At 39.1% G+C, this 24,711-nt stretch overlaps 1 protein-coding gene across 4 annotated transcripts in view; it reads left to right on the forward strand.

The window, feature by feature from the left end:
- The window catches only part of SLC24A3 (solute carrier family 24 member 3), a 201,524-nt gene that overhangs the window by 143,303 nt on the left and 33,510 nt on the right, over positions 1 to 24,711 (forward strand). For all 4 annotated transcript variants that reach the window (XM_042465485.1, XM_042465486.1, XM_042465488.1 and 1 more), the window contains 5 exons: positions 7,932 to 8,006; positions 9,478 to 9,562; positions 12,519 to 12,622; positions 21,381 to 21,455; positions 24,604 to 24,629. In XM_042465485.1, the coding sequence (XP_042321419.1) occupies positions 7,932 to 8,006; positions 9,478 to 9,562; positions 12,519 to 12,622; positions 21,381 to 21,455; positions 24,604 to 24,629 (365 nt within the window). The remainder of the gene's footprint in view (positions 1 to 7,931; positions 8,007 to 9,477; positions 9,563 to 12,518; positions 12,623 to 21,380; positions 21,456 to 24,603; positions 24,630 to 24,711) is intronic.

Raw genomic sequence — 24,711 nt, forward strand, 5'->3', positions numbered from 1 at the left:
TTTAAGGACTGAAGAAGGAACAGGGTACCTAAGGCACCAGTCTTCATTATGCAAAGCAGCTTCCCAATGCATTCTACTTCTGTCAGTTCCCATTCCCTTCACTGTTTTCTTTCAACCTGAGCTGGTGGTGATTCAGGCTCTCAAGAGGCCAAATTTGGCTGAGAGGTCTTTACTTAGTGATTCCTAATTATTCTTCAAGACTTCATTTTAACAAAGAGTAAGATGCCAAAGCTTGCTGTCCATGTCTGTCTCAATGAGACTCTCTCCCCACTGTGTGGGGATTTCTTCTGGATGCAGAAGAAATTTGTGATTTTCAACATAAAGGAGGCATTCTGTCAAAAACAATAAAAACTATACAATGTATATAGCTCTACAAATGTATCATGAGATAGGGTTTTGACTTAGCAGTCTACAGGGTTCTTGCCACTGCATAGAAGCATACAGATCTGCAATTCCCCAGGTGAAATGGTACAGTCCCAAAACCATGCTATTTTTGTATGTTTGAATTGGTTCAGTTTTGGTGTGTAATGAGTGATCAGCACATCCTCTTTAAGAAAAACCTCAGCAGAGGACAAAAAGGATGGCTGGGGAAAGAAGCCAATCAGAAGACTTTTACTAGTATAAGAGAGTTGGAAAATCATCACACTGTGGCTGCAAATACAATCATGTTCACTGGTTATTAGGTGCTAGATTTTGTAATGGAAACTCAAAGCAGCAGTGAAGCATTACAGTTTGGCTTGTAAAAGAGGAAAGGGCTGACTGAGGTGTTTGCTTTGCTTAGACATCACATCTTCTAGATTCCTAATTGAAAGGTTTTTTTTAAATCCATAAAGTTGCCTAGTCTTGGGTTTGACCTGGAGTTACCTTGTTTTAGTCTTCTTCTCAGGTTTGCTGGGGAAGAATGACATCTCGATTTCCTTGAATTCTGTGACCATTTGGCTCCATCCTGAGGCCCTAAGCACAGATAGACTCTTCCTCGAATGGGACAGGTACCGTCTTTTGCCCCTACCAAACCCTACTATGTCCCATCTGTATTGACCATTCACCACCTCCTGATCTGTGTCACCTTTTAGCTCAAAGGCTATAACCTCTTGCTAGCAATCTGAGATAGACCTTCCTTGAAACCTTCATTAGGGATCAAGCTGCTAAATCCACAGAAGTAAAATAAAAGCAAATAGTGCTCTACCAGAGATCCAGAGGGTGCTATAGGACACTATGGGGCATTAATATAATTAGTATTGTAATTAATAAGTATAACCTGAAGAGAAAAAGTTGAAAACCTCTTAGCTGCACTGAAAGCCAAATGAGTGGTAATACAAAAGATAAATAAACTTAAAAATAATATAAAACAATTTCTTCAAAACTTCAAACATAATGACAGTTATCTTCAACATCAGCACATCAGAAATAACAAAATTACTTCATAGTCACTCATTTCACTGGCACTGAAAGGCAATGGCCCTTTGGCACAGCCCAAGGATTTCAGGATGATAAATACCTAACTTGGCTGTTAATTAATATATTAATCAATCAGTCATTGGCTTCACAAAGGACATAGACTCTGGATCCATAAGAGTTGCTTTACTGCTGCTATTGGAGTCTAAATTTTTTTGCCCTTTCTATCGGTCCCCATATGGCCAGAAAAGAAGAGTGGCCCTTGCCTGCATTGAGTCTGTTTTATTGAATTAGGAGACAAATTCAGTCTCTAAATATTAGAGATTTTCTACTGTGCAATGAAAAATAGACATAACTGCAAGTATGGATTGGCTGCAGCTTCCAGTGCTTAAATACATGGCCTGATAAAGAAAGATCCATCTATATCCTTCAGAGTATTTTCCATGGAAGAAGCAGTACTCTTCAAAGGCTATGCAGACTATCATCTCCCCTAGGAGGCTATTGATTCTTAGTGGCCTGGTTACAAGTTAAGGATGAGTAAATGGAGGCCTCGTTGTAAAACTGGGTTTCTCCAGAGATTTGTTTTTTGTGCAGAAAAAACCTCACATGCATTTTTCACTTGGAATAATCACCAAACCATGAAGATTCTGGCCTGTCTAGGATTCTCCTTGTCAGGGTTTCCCAACACCTGAGAAGGCTGTTTTGTTTTATTTATTTATTTTACCATTTTTCACATCCTTTTGAACATACTTTCCATCCCTAATTGATAGTCCATCTAAACCAGGCTTCTCCAACCTGATACCTTTCCACATGCTTTAAACAATAGGTACTGGCATCCTTAAATAACCTGTTCAGAGCTATAGTCCAAACATATACACTGGGTACAAGAATGGGAATGTCTGCATCAGAAAAAGATGATCCTGGTTTTTTACACAGTTTGGTCTTCAATAAAATAATCTGTTGTTAAGAATTATGCATATTTATAGATTTGGCTTTTGTCTCTGCATGAGTAAAGACAGATTCTGGCCGTTCCTGGGTAGTTACTCCACCTAGTCCTAGGACTTTATTATGTGCAGCTTTTAAACTGCAATTATAGCCTTTGGCGATGCTTTTTACATAATGTTGTCTCTAAAGTATGGCTGCTGTGTCCTTGAAGCATGGTTAAGACTTCGTTCTTATTCACAGGAAATCTAATGCAATTGAAGTGAGAACAGGGCTTGTGTGATAAATTGCTTACTCCAAATATTCATTCACTGACCCAGTTCTCACATCACAGTAAATCAGGATTCCAGGAGACCTTGGTTTATTGTTTATGTGCAGTTGCTCCCAGTGTGAACAAGAGTGCCTAGACAAATCATAGCGCTCCCATCGTGGCAGATTTCTTGTGACATCTGGACTTAACAGGATTCAGCAGTCAGGCTTATCTTTCTTCAACAAAGCAGAGAAATGCACCCAGAAAAAATCATCGATTATTTCCATAGCTTTCTGGGGAGATACAAATCAGAGTGCTAGCTCTTGCCACTCGCAATAAACTATAGATGGAGGAGCCATAGATAACTGCAGGATAAGGTTTTGCCTTTTGCATGCCTATCTAGTTCCCCATTGTAGTTTTACCCCATTTCCACTTAGACATTCCCACTTGCAGCAGGAATAATCAACCAAAAGCACCAGTATGTGGGACTGTTCTTTAGAATTCTGGCATGTTGTGACATCTGGATGTGCTCATTGTTTCTGGTCAGTGGTCCACTCCTTGTCTGGTCCTGGAGGGACTTGGTTTTCAGCTCCTATATGCTCAGCTGCCTGTCATCCATGGCCAGCTGCCAGCCTCTCTGCATTTCTATTAATATCTTCAGGATTAAAAATACACGCAAGCAAAGAGTAGCTGTGAGGATGAATTTGCATAATCCAGACAGACAGAGGCACAATAGAAACACACATGATCATGGATATCAGGCGGCTATAAACTGACATTTAAGCAATATAGTTCACTACATTAACTTAATGATGCCATTTGAGTTGACATTCCATTTACAGAGTGATATTTGCAGTTTTATTTTATACTCACTACTGATTCATGACATTAACCACTTATTTTTGCAGATGCCGCTATTGTACATATCCAGCATAACTGTGTACTGTTTCCTGACAGGTGTTAAGCTTGTGGAAGGCTTGTCAGCTTTACATGTGTTTCTTGCACTTGTTAGATTGGAGAAAGCAAAGAGTAATACTATAGGCACCAGTATGGCTCTGACAACTTTGAATCATTATAGTTATAGCAAGGGCATGAATCATGGTAGCTCCGCAACCCCCACCAGCCCTACCCTGCTTATCTTAAAGTAAGGAATGCTGGGAGGTGCAGGTCAAGAACACCTGGAAGGGCACCATTGCCCATCCCTGATTTACAGGCAAATGTTATAGGTAAGTCTTGTGTTTACTAGCTGTATAAAGCACAGTGATTAGGAGTTGATAGTATGTCTCAAAACAGATTCATAATTATCATGTAATCTGGATTGTTCAAGAACTGAAATCATACATATAATTTTATAGAATGACCTTTCTTATTCTTATTTTAAACATAGTTTAAAATGTCATCTAGATTTATGGAAATTTAATCATTATTTGGCATCCAAAAAAAATGGAGTAAACATAGTGGCCACAATCCACTGCCTCTGAGGTCAGTTCATATAGTTTTGTGCTAATCAAATCTTCCTTTAGAGGAAAAAAAAAGCCTTGGGGAATGTGCTGTATGAATAATAGGTGGACATCTCTGCATCTACATGCAGAATTTACCTTCACAAACAGAGAATAAGCTCCTGTGCATGCCAGGGTTCAGGCTCAGATAATGTTGACTAGTATGCATCAGGTCCCTCGTCCAGTGGCCTGATACATGCACAGATTTCTGTTCAAATAGGTGGGGCTAGAGGAGCTGTTGTTCTACTCAAGTAAGCACCAATATTCCTGGGTCTGTGGGAATATTTTGTGCATGTCACGTCTCCCATGCAATGAGCTATTGGGCTAGGGTAACATCATGTTCAGCACTTATTTGATGTTTATTTAATCAGCATCTGACTTGCAGTGCTTATGCTGAATTTGTCTGAGCTTGGACAAGGACACTACCAAAAGCTGAGTAGCAGCAGTTAATGAGTCAGTTAAAATATTGTGCAGGTGCCTGGAATGTTCATATTTAACTTTATGTTGTTTTATTTGATGTTTTCAGTATTTATTGTGATAGAATATTTTTCTATTTTAACAAATATTTTTGGAAACCTCTTTGATCTTTTTGAGAATGTAACAACAATCAAAAAGAGCAGAAGAAAATGTTCCAAAGCAAGGAGGATCACACAGATATAATAATAAAAACATCATACAATTATAGTAGACATTATGTTATGCACAGTGTAAAATAGGATAGATATCCATATACAAAGAGGTGCATAATGCAGGAATTGTCAAGTAAATTGTTGTTGTTGTTGTTGACTGTCCTTGAGTTTATTGTGATTCATAGTGACCCTGTGGATGGGACATCTCTAAGTCCCCCTGTCCTCAAGCTCTCTGCTCAAGTCCTGCAGGCCCAGGCGTGTGCCCTCCCTGATTGGGTCTATCCATCTGACATGCTGTCTTCCTCTTTTTCTACTGCTTTCCACTTTCCTAGCATCATTGTCTTTTCTAGTGATTCATTTTACCTCTTGATATGGCCAAAATACCACAGCCTCAATTTAGTCAGCTTGTATTCAGAGTTACATCATTACGCTTTATGATCTTATCCAGTTTCTTCATAGCTGCCCTTCTCAGTCCTAGTCTTTTTCTGATTTCTTGACTGCAGTCTCCATTCTGATCAATATTTGAATCAAGGTACAAGAACTATTTAACTATTTCAGTTTCCACGATGTCAAGGGTGAATTCTTGTAGATCTTCTGTGGTCATTTTTGTTTGTTTGTTTTGTGGCTTAATGTTCAGCATTAATGTTCAGACAGCTTGAATTAAGATGCAAGTATTGTTTTCTGCATTTCTAGCACCAAACTAGCTGTGCAGACATATACCCCAGTACTGATGCTGGAAGGCTCCTTTAACAATGAGCTACGTCCAGGTAGTACGTGGAGTATACTGACTGGTGGTGGCACCTTAAGATGTATGTACTACAGGTTTACAAGTACATTCAGTTCATTTTGAGACATATCTGGACAGGGAGGGAGCAGAGCTTTTATGCTTATGAGATGGTAAGTTTGTTTTCCACTAGAAGTTTCAGGTGCGCAACCTGAGCCAGTTTTAATTTAGAGGATAGCCAAAGGCCAGATCAGCCAATACTCTGCTGCCTGGATACTCTTGTTGTAATTCAGATACTCTCATAATCCACTTCTTTTCGGCAGGGGTATCACTAGCAGGGGTGGGGGTGTAGGACACACCAGGTGATACCTTAAAGGAGGGTGACACCACTACTGCCAAAACAGCAGCCTTTTGCCATAAACAGGCTTGGGGGTGCCCTGCATCTCTTTAAAATGCTGAAGAGAGGGTGGGAGTGGGGTGAACCTCAGGGGAGTGAAAGCGGAGAGCTCCCAGGTTTTTTTTTAATTTAATTTTTTAAAATTGTATTATTTTAATTTTTTCTTTAAAAACATCACATCTTACAAAATTTTCAATTTAATCATATGAAGATATGTACATGTAAATACATTTTGGCTGTGCCAACGATATAATTTAAAGTTATAATTTTAAAGTTGCTAGTTGTTCCTGCACCAGGTGACGCCAACACTAGTGATGCCACTGCTTTGGGGCTTTTCTGCTAGCAGATCTCAGACATCAGATAGCTCTGCCATTATATATCTGAAGTCAGGAAGCAGAAGAAGGTTCTGCTAGCAGAAGATGTTTGCGCCTAATTTGTCCCCCTACAACTAAAACATTTTTGATATAAAATTGTTCTATTACTTGGATAAGTGTTTTCTCCTCTTGCAGCCAGTTGGCTGCTTTGTTGACTTCTTTGAGTGTATAGAACATGCCAGAATAAACTACTTAAAATTACAAGTCTGGGACTTATCATCCCAATCAAAGAAGTAAAAGACAGGGGCTATACAGATCATCCCACTGGGGCAGTCTGCAGCTGCCCCCTTTCGCCCAGGATGGAGGCCACTAAAACCACATGTCATGGCCTCCAGAAGGAAGATACCTCGAATTGCATCTTTTTGCATTCCGGAAGGGGAGCCATGATGTTTCATTCCTTTTTAACTTTTGTAAATTAATGTTTTAGTTGGGTTTTTTTTAATTATTGTAATCTGCCTTGGATCCTATTTTGGGAGAAAGGCAGGATATAAGTGCAATAAATAAATAAATAATACTATGGAAAAGTCAGCTTTAAAAACACATTTGCACTTACATTCCTGCCCCAGAATGTAATCCTTTCAAAACTACTTAAATTAAAAGTTGAAGCTGGGCAGGAGGGAACCAGTTAACCTTTCAATACTTTTGTAATCAAAAATATTTTTAGAAGTATTTTTATTGATTTTGAAACACCCATCAACACCATTATATTGAGAATAAATAGAATGAAATTGTTATAAGTTCATCTCTCTTAGTGCAGTCAATGTGGGGGCTTACTATACAAGTCCTCTTCTCCCAACAGTTGCGTAAAGAAGGGGGGTTGAAACATATGCATTCAGCGCCCCAGTGTTGGCTTGTCTTCAGAATTGTGTGACTGGGGCTGCTGCTGCCATTGCACTCTCTTTGGGAGTCCCCTTTAACCCTGCCTCATGATCTACCCAGCATGACTTTTAACTCACACAGTTCCAGAGGGTTCCACTACAGCAGCATCAGTTAAAAACAGTTTAAAGAAAGAAAGAGGGGACAAGGGGACAGGAGGGGACACTAATACCAATGACTGGTAATAATGCAACTATCCCAGCACTTGTCCTATTGACAGCTATTGCTGGGTTTTCCCCATTAATGAAAATGAATACCCTAATCATGGCTGGGGGGATGCAGCAGCTATGGATTGGAGACAGCGTGTGCGGATGCAGCTTAAAAAGAAGGAAAAAGATACAGTTTCACCTCAGAAAAGAGTAAAATCTCTGGCCGAGGAACAATAATAATTGTTTGTTATTGGGGAAATAAATGCATTTCAACAATATAATTATTTGGAATGGCTTACTTCTGAGGTCAACTGATGATTTGACATTTGATATCTAGGATTTGGTTATGACTGTTCTGGCTGCCACAAATGTGAGAAATTCTTTGTGTGATTTTTTTTTCTTCTGTCCATCAGAAATTGACAACAGTAATTTATTTAACTTTTTAATAAGTTAAATAATTAGTTTCCCCGTGACTCTTTATAAGAGACCCCAAGACCTACCCTGTCACTCAAAGCTATACTTTCCAGGGTTCCCTGAACAGCAGGAGTGATTATTAAATCAGCAGTTCTCTGGTGCAGATACTCTTTTGATGTCATTCCCAAACCAATATGTAAATGTGCCTTTAATTCTTTTAACAGAATTAAATTGGGATGTTAAATGAGTACCCTTTAAATGGAATGCTTTCTGTTCTCACAGGCTGTCTACATGTTCTATGCTTTGGCTATTGTCTGTGATGATTTCTTTGTTCCTTCATTGGAAAAGATTTGTGAAGTAAGTATCTGCTACCTTCTCATATTCATTAACAGAATGTATGGAATCAGTAATCTTTCCTTTGCAGACAGACAGACAGATGAAATAGTTTTCATGCAAGGGATATAAAAAATATTTGCAATGCTTCCCACCTTTGACCAAACAGAAGATTCTTGACAGCCCATAAGCAAATGTGAAAAGATGTGTTGTCGGCAGCAGCATTCCTCCCGATCAACCAAGAAAAAAACATTTTTGGGGCACAAAATATATTTTGCAATTAAAAAATGTACATTGTACCCAAAACATGTATATTTTGTGCAAAACTTTTGAATTTTTTTTGCATAAAGAAATACCAGAAAAATCAGCAAAAATGTATATTCTTTTACAAAGGGGCAAATAAGAATGGAAAAACATGTTCTTGTCTAACATGAACATTTTTAGGATTTTTCATTGTCATGCATAACAATGAAATAAATGAAATTTCACTTCTCTACTTCATAATCTGAAAAAATGAATGATGAAAGTAAGAACTTTGCTGGATCACACCATACTGGCAAGGCCAAAAGTTGGAAAACAAATAGCTTTCCTCTTATTGATTTCAAGAAAATCTGCAATAGTTTACGAAATGTTAACATGGAGGCTCATGATGAATATAATTTGCTTTGCTCTTCATGGATTTCTCTTACCTCATATAAAAGAATATAAGATACTGGCCATCAGTATATCCTATGTGTGGCATAGTACATGTCTTGTGGTGATGTTATATATTGGGTTCTTATGCATATCATATAAAGCTACAAGATACTGGATCTCTCTCACCTCAAACCTCAGATTCTTTAACACAGTTGTTGATTTAATATCTGTGGCAAATAGAGCTATTGGTATGAACAGTTCGGGGGGGGGGGGAAGATAGATCAGCTGATACACAGAAGGTGTGAGCAGTGAGCAACACTGACCAGCCCTAGGATAACAAGCACATGATTTGGCTTATTACACATGATTTCATGTATGTAGATGTTTCTAAAGTAGCATGAAACAGAACCATAAGGAGCAGCCACAACAGTGCAGTTCTGTTGTCACATTAATTGTGAAAGACTAGCCATATCCACTCAGAAGGAAGCTCTGCTAAAATCAATGGGACTTGTTTTTGTGTAAATTGTGGGATTGCAGTCCTAGCTTTGAATGGCACTCTTGAACAGGTGTGCTGCATGCCCTTTGAACATTTCATTGCTTTCCTATTTCAGAATTAAGGGGAAAACATGCTTAGAAGAAATATTCTTCCCTTCTTCTTTCCATATGGTCTGTTACTCTGTGCCAGTGATTCCCAAACTTTGGTCCTCCAGATATCAGCTCCCAGAATTCCTGACTATTGACCAAGTTGGCAGGGGATTCTGGAAGTTGAAATCCAAAACACCTGGAAGACTGAAGTTCGGGAACCACTGTTCTATGTTCTTTCCTTGTGGTGACATATTTTTTTTCCCTCCCTCCACAGCGCTTGCACCTCAGTGAAGATGTAGCAGGGGCAACATTCATGGCGGCTGGTAGCTCTGCTCCAGAACTGTTTACATCTGTCATAGGTAACTACTAAATCGCCGGTTTTTTGCTATCATTTGTGAAAACAAGCACAGCTGTTTATACTTTTGTTTCTGTCCTACAAAGGGATGTGCATATAAAAGAACAAACCCATTCTACCAGAAAAAGTGACAGAATCATACAGGACATCTGTGTTGTTCTTTGCCTATGCATTGAGAAATTGCTACAAAGCCAACCACATCCAGATGTTGCGAGATGCATTATGTTTATTAGAAGCTGATATTCCTGATGACAGATATAGTACGTTTGGAATAAATCCCAAGACAAATTTTGTATCCAGCCACACAACACAAAGCCTGCAAACTATATCTGTCTTTTCAGATACCTTTCAGAAATGGATGTAACCTGAAGAACACAGTTTGTTCTTCGGCTAGAAGTTAATTGGATGCCTCCGGTTTGTGGTTTTTTTGATTGCTGTGGCAAAGATAATGAAATTGTGGAAGCTTTTGGCTCATTTACAGAGCACTTTATTCGCATTCATAATGTTCCTGATATTTCCACAAATGATCTTGCATGTAACATTTAGAAGCTCTAGAACAGTGGTTCCAAAACTTTGGTATGCTAGATATTTTGGACTTCAGCTCCCAGGATTCCTGACTGCTGCCCAACCTGCCTGGGGCTTATGGGAGTAGAAATCCAAAACACATGGAGGATCAACATTTGGAAAGCACTGCTCTAGAAAGTGACAGAAATAGACTGGTTCATATGTTCCTGTTTTCCTTTGTTTCATCTGAAAGTAGGGGTGAGGGAGAGTGAACAGCAGCACATTTTCCATAGGATATATTTGATGAATACATAACATGGTAGAAGGTCAGGTTGAACAACAGGTGCGAAATCAAAATACCTTGGGAAAAGCTACGTTAAAAATTGTTGGCTTTCTTTTTAAGGAAATACAATTCCCTGCAGTAGTATTTGGATTGTGATTCCGAGAAGGAAGATGGACAGTATCACACTATGCCATTATAGTGCTGTTATTCCACTTTAACTGCTTTAGCTGCCTTTTGTGAATCCTGAGATTTGCAGTTTAAAGAGGGGCATTTAGAATTCTTAGCCAGAGAGCTCTTAAAGGTAAAGGTTTTCCCTTTGACAAAATTGTTTAGTTGTGTCCGATTGTAGGAGGTGGTGCTCATCTCCATTACTATGCTGAGGGAGACAGCATTGTCAAAAACAATTCTGTGATCACATGGCCAGCATGACTGCACAGAACACTGGCACCTTCCTACCAAAGTCGTACCTATTTATCTACTTGTACTTTTACATACTTTTGAACTATTGGGTTGGCAGAAATTGGGACTGGTGATGGGATCTCACTCCATCACATGAATACATCACATGGCACTTGGGTCTTGAACTGCCGAACTACCGATCTTGCAATTGTCAGAATCAGCGCCTTAACTGCTGAGCTATGACGTAGTTCAGTTCAGTTTGTAGTTTGGGCCTTATTAAACTACAAACCCCAGCATTTTACAGCAGGCAGCAATAGCAGTTAAGATGGAATACATTCGGCTGTCTGTATCCACAGATTCCTTATCCACAGATTCAACCATCCATGGCTTGAAAATATTTTTAAGACGTATAAATGACAAAAAAACAAACCTTTATTTTGCCATTTTACTGTGCCATTGTATTTATTGTATTTGATGTATGGGACTTGAGCATCCACAGATTTTGGTACCCATAGTGGGTCCTGGAACCAGTAGATACCAAGGGCCCACTGTTCTGGAGTAGTGTAAGGTGATATTGACCTGCTGTCTGGGTGTGGCAGGCTCAAGTACTTTGTCTCTCTTGGATTTAACTGGAAAGGAGCCAGCAGTGCACAGCAGTACTAAAAACTTTAAGATTCTTGTTATAATGTTTTGCAAAGTGCTCTTTGCTAGCACGTCCTTCTAGCAAAGAAGGTGAAGTCAAAATTTGGCATGTAGTGGAATCATCAGTCAGAACATCCTGCCCAGCAAATATTTGCTGATGTGCTTACTCTTTGGAATGGCCACAGGTACCATATAGTTTGGTCTCCAAACATTCTGACACATACAGTACTTAGATCTGTGCTGAACTGAAGTGTGCATTCCAGGAAAATGATTTTTAAAAAATGGGGGGCGGGGAAGAGTCTTGAAGAGATATATATTCATGTTGTTCAGATGAGCTGTTCTCTAACTGGCTTTTAACAAGCCATTTTTTCACAAATCTAGCTTTGATGACCTGTTTATAAGTGGATGAGATAGGAATTATTACAGATTATTTGGGAAACAAAATGAGATGTTATGCATGTTACTGACCGCTCACCAAAATCTGACAAATCCTTTAACAGCTCACTGGATTCAAGTAGGTTTAGTCTATTCATATTGCTGAATGAGGTGATATAGTGTTCTAAGGAAATGCACTGTACTGTTTAAGGATGACTGCAGTCAGGAGGAGAATGGTTCGTATTTCCAGTGTTGCCTATGAAACCATCCATATTCCCTGTAAGAAGAAATTGCCACAGTTGGGAAGGGACCTTCTTTGTCCCTAACAGTTTTTTTTATTGTTTGTTCTTTTCCTTTAATATGGTAATATTAACAATGACATCCCTTTCCTGCCTATACATATCTACATCCTGAAATGGCATAGTCCATTTTACCACCTCATTCTGACATGCCAACAGATGGTGATAAATCTTGGCCTTTATTTCACTTGCCACTAGTTTCCATTGTGCTTCCTACTGTACTGAATTCAGCAGCTCTCCTTCATGTGGTTGATCATGCATAAATAACCTTTGGGTTATTATACATCTTCTGTGCTTCAATCTCTGCTAAAAGAGATCCTCCACATCAAAGGTACCTGATGAAGAATACCCACAGCTCTTCCCTGTTAAAAGTGTGATTAAAAATTCTGCTTGTTTTTAGATAATACTGCAGCTTATACTGACTGACACAGAATGTCTTAAAATTATTTTCCCCTTAGGTGTGTTTATCACAAAAGGAGACGTTGGTGTGGGAACCATTGTCGGCTCTGCTGTGTTTAACATTCTCTGTATAATTGGAGTTTGTGGCCTCTTCGCAGGGCAGGTAAGAGATTTCAAGGAATTAAAAAAATAGTACTACAATTTTTCCCTTTCACTGCATGCTATAGCTTGAGCTTGAGGCACAGGTGCTGTGTACATTGGTGGTGCTATATATTTAAATTATTTAAATTATTAAGTTATAAACTGAGAAAATCTAAACCTGGAAATTTCCAATTGAAAAACTTACTACTGATATATCATCATCATCATCATCATCATCACTGAGCCCTGGTGGCGCAGTGGGTAAATGCCTGTACTGCAGCCATTCACTCAAGACCACAAGGTTGCGAGTTCAAGACCAGCAAAAGGGCCCAAGCTCGACTCAGGCTTGCATCCTTCCGAGGTCGCTAAAATGAGTACCCAGACTGTTGGGGGCAAATTAACTTACTTGCTAATTAGCTTACTTGCTGTTCACCGCTATGATCTTTGGAATAGCGGTATATAAATAAAACAAATTATTATTATTATTATCATGCTTTCCCCCCAAAACTGGGACTTAGAGTGGCTTACAGTTTAAAAGAACAGTACTATTACAAAAATACAAATATTGCCCTGGTCACCTGTATTGGATGTTATTGGCAGTTCAGAGTGCTTTATGTACAATCCTTTGCACACATTTGTAACATAGGTCAATATCAATATTCCCAAACTGCCACAAATGTATTAGGATTTCTTCTACACTGGTACTCTTTAATATTTCTTTGGCATAGAATTTTCACAATCAGCTGGAAATGGAATTAAAACACAACTTCAATACAAGGCTTAATAGAGCACTATAATATCCAGCAATGTCCTTCCCCATAGCCAAGATCTTTCTACAATTTCAATGGAAGTCAGTCCTGTTTCACATAGGTTCTTTCCAATGTTAATAAAAGTTTCCTGGTTACAGATTTTGCCCTTTTATTGCTTCCCGTTGAACACAGAAGCAGGATTACCAATGAATAAGCTATTAATTGACCCCTGAAAAGCATTTCTTAATTGTTTCTTATTTTTGGGTTTAGTGTTATTTTACTACATAAAACTGAAATAAAAACATTATGAGAGGAAATCATTAATTAAACATTCCATACACACCTTCTGATAAGAAGCAATTAATAGGTTATATACATTGCTAATCTTGCTGTCATGTTCCATAGGAAGCAAAAGTGCCTTCAGATATAAAGGTTTTGGGAAAAGGCATAGGAGCAATGAATAGCTCGAACAGTGTTTTGACACTGGATGAATTGAAGCTCCAATTGTGTTTTAAATTTAAAAATCACCACAAATTGAGAGATGGAGCTTGGAGCATTATTTTTTTAAAGCAGCATGTTTGTGGGAGCTAAACCATTTGAAAACCGATTGTGTTACTTTGATCTGTTGTTCTTGTTACAAAAATATATATTTTTAAAAGGGCCCAGGGTTATTTCTCAAAAGCAATTTTTAGATACATGAAGCTGATGTTACTTATTAAAGTAAAGGAAAAAAAGAAAAAAATTAACATGGCTGTTACCTAAATTGAAGTGGGTCCTGAGACGGCACCCACAAATTGAATTCAGTGGGGAAATTGATTCAGATCAATACAAAGCAGCAAGAGGGCTTCCTATTGCACAAAGACAGGAGTTTTAGCCTTTATATACAAGTTCTGAAGCCAAAGAACTCTAGAAGCAGGCTCCAAATTAATTTAGTTTAATTATAAAGAGGGGAATCAACACACACACAAAACACACATATACGAAATAACAGTGCAAAGGCAGTAAAAGATAATGGTTTTAGAGAGGCACTACTATACCAATCATGAAGCGTAGATCCAGTTGTGGAGTTAGTGGAATGAAGATGGCTCAGCAGCCACTGTGATATTGGGGTGTGTACTATGCACGCACACATACAACCCAGTCCAATTAAACATAATCTCTAGAAATCAATATAAGCCTATTTAAAAATATATTTTCATTGTACTGCAGACGAACAATAACTGCTACAACATAAAAAGATATAAAGGAATTCTAGCATCTTTGAGACTAACTGAGAAAAAGAAATTTCTAGCATGAGCTTTTGTGGACTCTAGTCTGTTTCACAGTCCACAAGAGCTTATGCTAACAATTTCTTTTTCTCAGCTAGTCTCAAAGGATTCTTATATATCTCTTTATGTTGAAACAGACTAATACAGTTGTGTTAGTATGTGTTACAGGTCAAAGAAAATCCATGCAGGAAAAAAAATCACCTGTAAGATCTGTGGTGGCATTTGCAGCCCTCCAGATGTTGTTGATCTGCAATCTTAGCCAGCATGGCCAGTGCTGGAAGACCATGGGAGTTGCAGTCCAAATACAATTACCAACTCTTGCGTTCAGTCCAGGAGATACAGAGAATTTAGTGATGTGACTGAAAGCAAAACATCTTTCCTCCTCTGGGGCAAATTTGTTTCATTTTATTTTATGATGACTAAGCAAAAGCAAAAACCGACAAAGACATTTTGAATGAAGGTAGGTGCAACTGGTAGTATTTGGGAATGTTTGGAACCACTACATCATACTGGCTCTGTTTTGAAAATACTCTTTTGAATTAAAAAAGAAAAGAGGATTGGATATGAAGTTGAAAAAAATGTACATTCATAATTTTAAAAAAGGCTAGCAGTGAAAATGAATCATAGGTGAGGAAGCAACACGGATTGTGTTCCTAGTTAAAGTGTGAAGCTGTGACCCAGTAGGCAAACTATCTGTTGTAATTTCCATTTAAATGTTATACGTATCTCTCTTCACCATTATTTCCTTGTTGTGGTATTGTCGTTATTCTCCTGCCATTAAACTGTTTCTGGTTAGGACACTACCTGGGGTGATAATATATTTGAATTTTGATACAGGGAATGGTTGGAGTCATATAGCCAAGTTAATAAATCAGATATATTGTAAATGGGATTAGAATCCTTACATAAAACTCACTGTGATGTCAATCACGTCAAAGAGTAAGGAGAACTATTCAAGGAAGATGGCATTTGATCTAATATGCCATCTGTCCTCTGGGCTGCTAAACCCAAACAGGCATATCACAGCAATTACACAAGAGCAGTTTTGCGATCGTCATGTAGTAATCTTGTGGAGGGCGATTTACTATGGGCATAGAAATAGGTTGTTAATTACATTATCTGAACTAAAAATAAGAATCAGGTATGGGCCTCAGTAACCTAAAGGCACTAGATGCCATCTGAACTTGGAAGTTAAGCAGGGTCAGCCCCGATTAGTATTTGGGTGGAAGACATTCAATGAATAGCAGTTGCTTTGGGCCATATTTTCAGAGGAAGGAACTAGGAAAATCACTTCTGAGTATTGCTTGCCTAAGAAAACCCTGTGAAATTCATGGAGTTGCCATAAGTTCACACACACACACACACACACAGAGTTTTAAAAGAAGGAAATGCTATTACATGTAAAAAAAAATGGTGCGGCCTCCGGGAGGCCTAAAAGGAACCCGCTCCCAGCAGGGGTTTTTTTAGGCCATGCACGTGGCGCTGTTTGGGCACCACGCCACATGGACATCATCATTGTGTGCTGTGTGGTCAGGGGCACAGCAAAGATGGCTCACAGACATCGATAGTAGAGCTGGGCATGAGTGGACACCCAGCGCTAATTTCAGCCCCAGGCCGGCACAAAACACCCATCTGTACCGGGCCTCAGTTCCCAGTTTTCTCACTAACCACTGGCCTTCCGTTCAGTAATGGACAGAGCTGGTACCAGCAGCAGATGCCTAATTTTTAAGTCTTGAATGAGAGTCCATTACTGCTGTATAGCATAGTTTGCAGTGCACCAGAGATTGAATGGAAGACATTTGAATCTACATATCCAGTGCTTTCTATCAGCAGTCAGTGTTCCTTGTGGGTGTCCAGACCTTAAAGGTGAGGTCTCTATTTCTAGGTTTCCCTGGACTTCAGTTTCAGAAAGGTACATGTGAGCCAAACTAGAAAAAGAGGCATAGATGATGTTTTAGAGGTACTGGGTGGTACTGGGTGAGAAGTCCCAAATGCTGTGTGCGTTAAACTTAGAGAAAGGTTGCAACCCTGAACTGGTTCCTAAAATGCAATAGGAAAGAGAGCAATCCCAATTGCATAGCGTTTCTACAAACAATGCTACTTTCATGGGGTAAAGTCTTATGTGATAAACCTTAAAGTTTTCTCTGAAACTTCTGAGAGAAATTTCAGAATGACCATCACAAAGTAAAATGGTAGGAGAGCCATCTGTTCCTTAAAAAAATTGTTTTGAGCTTCCTGATCTAGCTCTTTTTTCCTTAGTCCTACCTCTTTACAATAAAATGGGGAAATAAAGAATATTCTGAAAATTTCTTATTCTTGTTTCTTGTTCTCAATCAAGTATCTTGACATGTTTAAACACCCTGTTTAGAAGTTGACAACACCTTTAAGATTCTCACTTCCTGCATGAGAACAAGACAGCAAGCCCTTTATTTGTTGTCGATATTTCCACCATTTGTGCAAGATATCTCTGTGGAAAATAAGACTTTTCTTTTTTTGGAGCAAAGCAGACACATACAGCAAGCACAAAAGGACAGGATTTTGGAACAAAAAGATGCAGGCAACCTATTTCAGCCTTATCATAGTTTGCACAATCATAGTTTGAGCAAAAATGGTTTGCTCAAGTTTGCACCCCTCAAAAAAATCCCTTATTTTTTGCAAGTATTCTGAGAGCACAGAAAAAGCAAGACAGGTAAAAATGAGATAAACAAGAACGTCTGTTGCTCTGGTGAGAAAATAAATCCTCAATTGATGAGAGTAGAGGCTTCCTCTCCCTTTTAAGAGCCTTTACAGACTTTTCATATCTGGTAGTCCCAATCTAGATCCGGGCAGCACACATTGCTTGAGAGTTTGGGGAAGGAAATAAGTAGTCCTAAACTGACAGCTGTGCAATTTATCAGAGTGCAGTTTAGCCCTCATGTTCTGAAGTTATTCTTCTAACCATTTTGCTGCACCAAACAGAACTGACTTGGGAACTGAAATGAATGACAATATGTGGAAGAAATGTATTATTATCCAGCTGCACACAGACAGACAATGAAAATCCTGCTAGTCAGGAAGATTATTTTGCCACATGAAACTCTCCCTCCTTGTCTGTGTAGTGGTTGCAAAGTTGCAAATAAGCTTTGGCAAACCTGATAATAATATGCAAGTCTAAGATTGCGTACTTGATCTAGTGCAACTAATATATAACAATGAATTACTAAAGAACAGTATATTTAAAAAATAATAAAGAGGTTAAGATACATTTTTGATATGTTTTCCTGCCCAGTTGGCTTGCATGGCTCTTAATCTTTTAAGCTTTAATTTTACAAACTACAAGTAATTCAAATTGGCTCAGTCTTTGATCTTTGTTAACATGACTGTTTATATGAGATTCCTCCTTTGTAAATGATTTCGGGTGTGTTCATTTTGGTAGATAACACTCCCTCTCAGAAAGGTTATAACCTATAACATACTTAGCTCAATGTTCTGGTTATTTTAGAAAGGAAAATAAATTTAGTTTTATATAATACTGTATTTTCAAATATTGTCGGGTAGTTCTGCCATCGGCCCCCACTTCACTGGAGCTAGTGAAGTTGCTCATATCATTTAAAGAATTTTCTCTGGGGATCTTTGCCAAATGCACGATTTTGTTTGCGACACTGTGAATCTGACAGGAAATATCTTGATACCATATCCATACAAGCATGCATGTGTAAATACTTGCACACAGTGTGGCATATAATTCGGTGGATACCAGCTGCAATTTCAAATCCAGCAGGGGATTGGGGTTGTACACAGGGTCACACTACAGTCATGGCATTGCAATCAGTGACCATAAAGTGAAGAGCTATAACTCTCTTTCAGGCTGCTGTCTACCTCTGAATGCCTAGCTTGGTATAATAATGCATTACAAAGAAGAGACAGGGCAGAATCACTTGTTTCATTAATTGAGAAACAGAACCTCACACGTATACATTGAGTTATTTGACACATGCAAAGGATTTGGTAGAAAGGCTTGGGATCAATTCCCCTTTGCCTTGAACTTTAGAGGCTTTGGAAGCACACAGAAAGAATTATACTGCCTTTGAATGTCTGGAAAGCCTGGCCTCTGATGTAATGCCTATGACTACTTATGAGGCTGATACGTTCTGGAAGGACATGGGCCCACTTAAGTCTTATTTCCAACACATCTGAAGAGTAATTTGTAACAAACTTTTTTCATGACATCAATCTCCATCAGTGACTGAATTTTATGGCGGCTTCAGGTTATGTTTATTATTTATTTATTTTATTGTCATCCCATTTCTCTCACAAAATTGGACCCAAGCTGACTTACAATGTAGGTTAAAAGCAAAACTAAAACAATATGCAACACAAACATTTTGAAAACCTGTTAAATAGGCATTTCTGTTTAAAATTAATCTGAAAACATGTCTAAAACATAAAGATGGAATTTTAGCATATCCTATTAAAATCTTTCTGATTAAAAGAGAAAGGCCTAGCTAAATTAAAAGGTCTTTTCCCACTGGGCCAAAAGAAACTCCTATTGAAGGGAATTCTTTAGTCTGTTAGCAGCCATTTAGAAGGCTATCTCCTGTGTCTCACCAAGTGAATCTATGACAGAAGTGAGACCAAGAAGTGACATTATAGCCCTGTTTAAATATTTGAAGGGATGTCATATTGAGAAGGGAGCAAGCTTGTTTTCTGCTGCTCCAGAGAACAGGACCCAGAACAATGGATGCAAACTCCAGGAAAAGAGATTCTACCTCAACATTAGGAGGAACTTCCTGACAGTAAGGGCTGTTCGACAGTGGAACACACGTCTTCAGAGAGGAATGCAGGAAACTCAACTCTTTGGAGGTCTTTAAACAGAGGCTGGGTGACCATCTGTCAAGTTGATTGAGAGTTCCTGCATGGCAGGGGGGTTGGACAGGATGGCCCTTGTGGTTTCTTCCAACTCTATGATTCTATGGCGGGTTACAAACCGCCATTAGGGACGTCCTAAGGACGTCCCAGTTTGAAAAAGGGGCGTCTCTTCTAGACACCCCTTACCCTATCATGGACTCAGTCCGTACAAAATGGCGGCACCCTGTTCATACAGGCACTGCCATTTTGACGTAGCGGACGATCTGCGTCCGCACGTGGCACACCAGAAATGATGCCATGAGTGTGCCCTTTGGCACTGACGACACCTCTTCCGGGGCCTGAGAAAGCGCGATTTCCGCGCTCCTTCTCTGCAGCATCTGGGAGCCGCGCCGTTTAAAGGCTGCGGTTCCTGGACGCTGCAAGCGGAGGCAGAGCCAGACCGCTGCTTCTCAGCGGTCTGTAACGCGCCTATGATTCTAAGTTAACACCCTCCTTAAAATATGGCGTTTCAGATAGTCTGGATTCCAAGCACCTAGGGCTTTATGGTTCATAACCACCACTTTGAACTGGGCCTATGGAGCTATTTCTGCAAGGGAGTTATATCCTTCCTATATGGTAAGCAGCATGACTGCAGCACTGTGAACACAGAGAAGTTATCAAGTAGTTTCTCCAGGCAGCCCTATTGCACTAATCTAAACAGGATGCAACCAAAGCATATGTCACCATGGGCAGATCTGACATCTCCAGGAATGATTGCAGCTGGAGCACCTTGGCTACCATTGAAATCTCCACCACCAGACTCAGAGTTGAGTCCAGGAGTTACACCCAAGCTTCACACATGAAGGGATTGTAACCCCTTCCAACACAGGCTGAGTCCCTGTTCCCTCATCTACCCTGTAACCTGCCTTTATTTTTCCAATACTGCTATTATCTTTCTTCTGCTACCTTGAAAACAATGCCTTCTAATCTCTAGTGTGATGAACCTTCTCTTTGAAAATGGCTTTTGAGTGCAAGCTTCCCATTTCAGTTTAGAAAACTATTGGGGTAAAACTTTTAACTAGTGAAACTTTTATTCTTTCTCCACATTGTTCTTCTGGCTTGAATGTACATCAGGAGACAATAATGATCTCTTGTACATACAATAGCCTTGCATTTATTAATTTATAAATCGCTGAAGTTATTTCTAGAGTAAAGTAATAAAATAGGTGCTTTTTAACAATAGAGTCAACAGACTGACCATTGTTTTGGCATCCAGCATCCTCCTTACTGTTAGATAATGTCAGTGACTAGATGACAACCTCAATCTCATTTCATATCCTGAACAAACCATACAAAAAAGCAACAATCCCAAAACAAATCTGGTCTGCTTTACACTGCTCAAATTGAATGGAAATCCCTTTAGCACAAGAACAAGGACACAAAGCCTGGACAAGCTCTTTACCCAGTAGAGTCAAGCTGTCAAGTAGTGATTTTTAAAAGCCACTGAGGAGAAGTGGGCACCGCTGCAAAGTTTGTTGTTTCTACACATGCCCAACTTTCTTGGCCAGTAGCATACAAAATCCAAACTTGCCTTTTAACATCAGTAGCTGTTGCAGGCAAATCATGCCACTGTTGGGCTATAATAGACCTTTCAACATAATTTTCTACTTCACTTGATAAATACTTGTTAACAATTCCTCGTGTAGGATACAGTCATCTTATTTCAAAGTTACACTTTTGTTGAATAAAAGGCATTTTCAGAGCACAAAAAATACCTGTGGAAATGGAATTCTCCTAACTGAATAGTACAGCTGTAGTGACTGTATAAAATTATTTGCTTCTTAGGATAAGATGAGTAGCTCTTCCTTGGAGCTTGTTATTAATGCTCTTGGGGTAGTGCAATGCCAATTCATATTCCTTTTGTTTGCTTCCTCAGGTTGTTGCACTGTCAGCCTGGAGTCTCCTGAGGGATTCAACATACTATACCTTTTCTATTGTTGCACTTATTTTGGTAAGTGTCTCATGTTTCATCTCCTAAATAAGGATTTTTTTTTGCTTAGGTGTTACCTGCCTCTCTTCACATGATGCCTTTCCAAGGTTTTAAGCTATTGTACCAGTCCCAGGTAATGTTGTTAGTGTTCAGGGATGAGGAGAGTTGTAGTTTGAACTATCATCATAGAATCATTTATTCTGTTTAGAGGCAGCAGATTGGGGAAGCTTCCTCAAGCCCCCTTGTGACCCCAAATTAATCAAAACCCAGAAAGAAGTGGAGAAAATTGTCTAGTTTCAGTTTGGGTCATTTGTAAATTTATGTTTGGGTAGAGTTCATGGGGGGGAGCGCAAAACCTGGCAGTTGCACACCCTTCTTTTAGAGCATGTGTAGTCAGGAAACATAGACAGATAGATGTTCTCCCATATTGAAAGCAGCAGCAAATTTTACTAAAAGTGGCTGTCAAACTGTGGTCTGAGGGTAGCTAGTAGTCCCTGGTGTACTTTCAGATCTTTGAGCTGGTGATGAAAGTAAAAGGCTTGATTCACTTCACCTCTTGGCCCCATAATGTGATTTTTCTGTGGAAGGGACTGTTGATGACCTTGTGAGTCGGTGCTTCATTACTGTTGATTAATTGAATTTGTATTTTTTAAAGTATTGGGTTGAACATTTATATATTTCTTGAAGCACCTTTATGGTCAGATAATCCTTCATATTGTTTTGAAATCATTGCATTTGTTTCTGTATGACATTGACAGCAGGATTTGGCTGAGGAGGGAGACTGAGATAAAAATAAACTGAATGAATCATGGCAGCAGGCCAAATATTTCAGGTGGATGTACCTCTCTTCCAGGCTTCTTCTCCCTTGTTGGCTCACTATCAGCTCTGTCTCTCCTTCTTTGTATCTCTCATTTTGCTTCTCAGCTCCATGCCTTATTGAGAAGGAAGGGTCTTGATGTGCATGACCCACAGAGCCTTACCGCTTGAGATGATGTGTATGTTTTCGTGGAGGAGGAGGAGGAGGAGGAGGAGGAGGAGGAGGATCGAAATGAATGTAATGGCACTAGGTTGATGGAGAATTGGATACTAGCTATTCTGGGCAGTGTCCCCATTTATAGCAGCAACTAATCACATGTGTTGAGTACAGTACAGAAAGGTTACCATCCTTTTGCATCTGTCATATAATATAAAATTTCACTTTCTGGTGGTTTTCAACCAATTTGGGCTGGCAGGAAGCAGGGCACTAAAACCTGAGGAAGAACTGCATTCTTTCTGCCTGACATTGCATTGTCACATTTTGCCCTGACACCTTATTGTAGCATGAACATGTGTCCTTGACTATAAGCTGCTTCATAATGAGGTCTGTAGTTGTGGGTGACAGCTAAGAGCCAGCAGAGAAGCAGATGTGCTTCTCCTTCTCCCCCTGCCCAATCTGGCAGCAAAGGAAATAAAAGGCTAGAAGGGTGACAGTGCAAATATTTCCTCCTAAATATGCCTGGCTACTTCATTTGCTGCCAATTATTGCTGGGCGGAAAAGAAAAAGGAAAGCTGAGGCACAGAATATGAGTGCAACCTAGTGGTGACTGTGGAAGAAAATAATTATTTTCTCTGAATTCCAGAAAAGTTCCTTGCCTGGAAGAATGATGTACATATTACACAGAATAAGATGCTAAAATTATATGCCAGTGGAGAATTTTCATTTTTAAATACTTCTTCATAATAAAAACAACAACTCTGTGTGTGCATGTCTGTGTGCACACACATGCATATATGGATATGTCTGTGTATTAGAAAACACTGCGTATTGGGACAAAGGTATATGCACCCCTGATGTACTGGCTTACTTTACATATGTCCATACATGTGTGATGAAGAGTACTGAAACATATGATACTTTTTGGCATTATCTGAAATGGCACAGTCTAGAATTCTGTCACTCAGTATATGTTCCTACATAAATGATGGTCTAGAAAGTACTGTACGACACTATGCAGGATTTATTGCAACTTCACAGATGATTGTTGAATATGCTTCTTAGACATGTCCTGACACAATTATGGGTGTTGCAGTGTTTTCATTTCTCCTAAAAAGCAGCAGAAGATAGTGGCAATTAGATCAAAGCAGTCAGATCAACACTTTCTCTCCATTCCCTTTTCCTGATCTAAATAACACCATCTCCTGTATCACTCCTCTCATCTGTTCCACTTGCAGTCTCATCTCTCCTGCAGCTCTTAAGAAATCAAAAGGTCTTGGATTTTAATCCCAGGTCTCCAGTGTACCATTCCGATTGGCCTGGTGGCTTTGCTTTCTGTACCACTCAACTCTTTGGTTTCTGTAAAGGATCTGCACTGCTGAATGCCTTAATCAGGTTAAAGTTTGATTACACAAGACTGGTAAATTTGTTTTTAATTGGGAGATTGGGTGAAGTAATGAAACTATCATGCCAGTACAAGCCATGATGGTTCAGCTGAGCCCATTCCAGGAAGCCTGTAGCTCAGTGGCACATGCCTTACCAATAAAATTCACCCTTGGTGGCTCCCATGTCATTGGGTTAATGGATCTGTTCTGCAGTTTCACTCTGAATTTTAAAGTAGCTATTTAGAGTGTGGAACCCCTGTTCCCAAAATGGGTTTAGTGGCTTGGATAACTGAATAAAGTTTGGACTAAAACCCAGAACAGATGCACAGATCCACTTGTGGAGTGTTAGTGCACTTGTGGAATGTTAGTACCGCTTAGGGAGTGCTAGTTCACTGGTAAATGGTATAGAAATATACTTGCTATTTCTATAGATCCACTGACATTGAAGACACTAGTCTCATTGAAAATGACCTATTTTCCATTTCTGGCTTTTGTACTTAGGAAATGTAATCTCAAAACCTAATGTTATACTCATGTCTCCTTCTTCACTTTGTAATTTAGTTCATAGGAAGTGGTTAATAAAAAACCTTTTTATTTATAAATTGAGAAATGGCTAATGAGTACAGTAGTTACATGAAATTACTGTTGTTTAAAATATGTGCTGGTGCCATGAAATGTGTGATTTGTAGATGAGATGTTGGTTCTACAAGACTGTGATGGGAGATGCTATCAGTTTCTTGGTATTAAAAGTGTGGCTTGCTTTATATGCAGTCACACATGGTAATGCAGCTTCTTAAATTTTCCTCCACAGATTATTTATGATGAAAAAGTTTATTGGTAAGTACAAATTTTGTCATTTTCTGATTAATAAAAGAAAGATACACAAACTTTCTGTTTAAGCAAGCCTTTGATTTTTAAT

This window comes from Sceloporus undulatus, chromosome 4 (genome assembly GCF_019175285.1).
Source record: "Sceloporus undulatus isolate JIND9_A2432 ecotype Alabama chromosome 4, SceUnd_v1.1, whole genome shotgun sequence".
Classification (NCBI taxonomy): Eukaryota; Metazoa; Chordata; class Lepidosauria; order Squamata; family Phrynosomatidae; genus Sceloporus; species Sceloporus undulatus.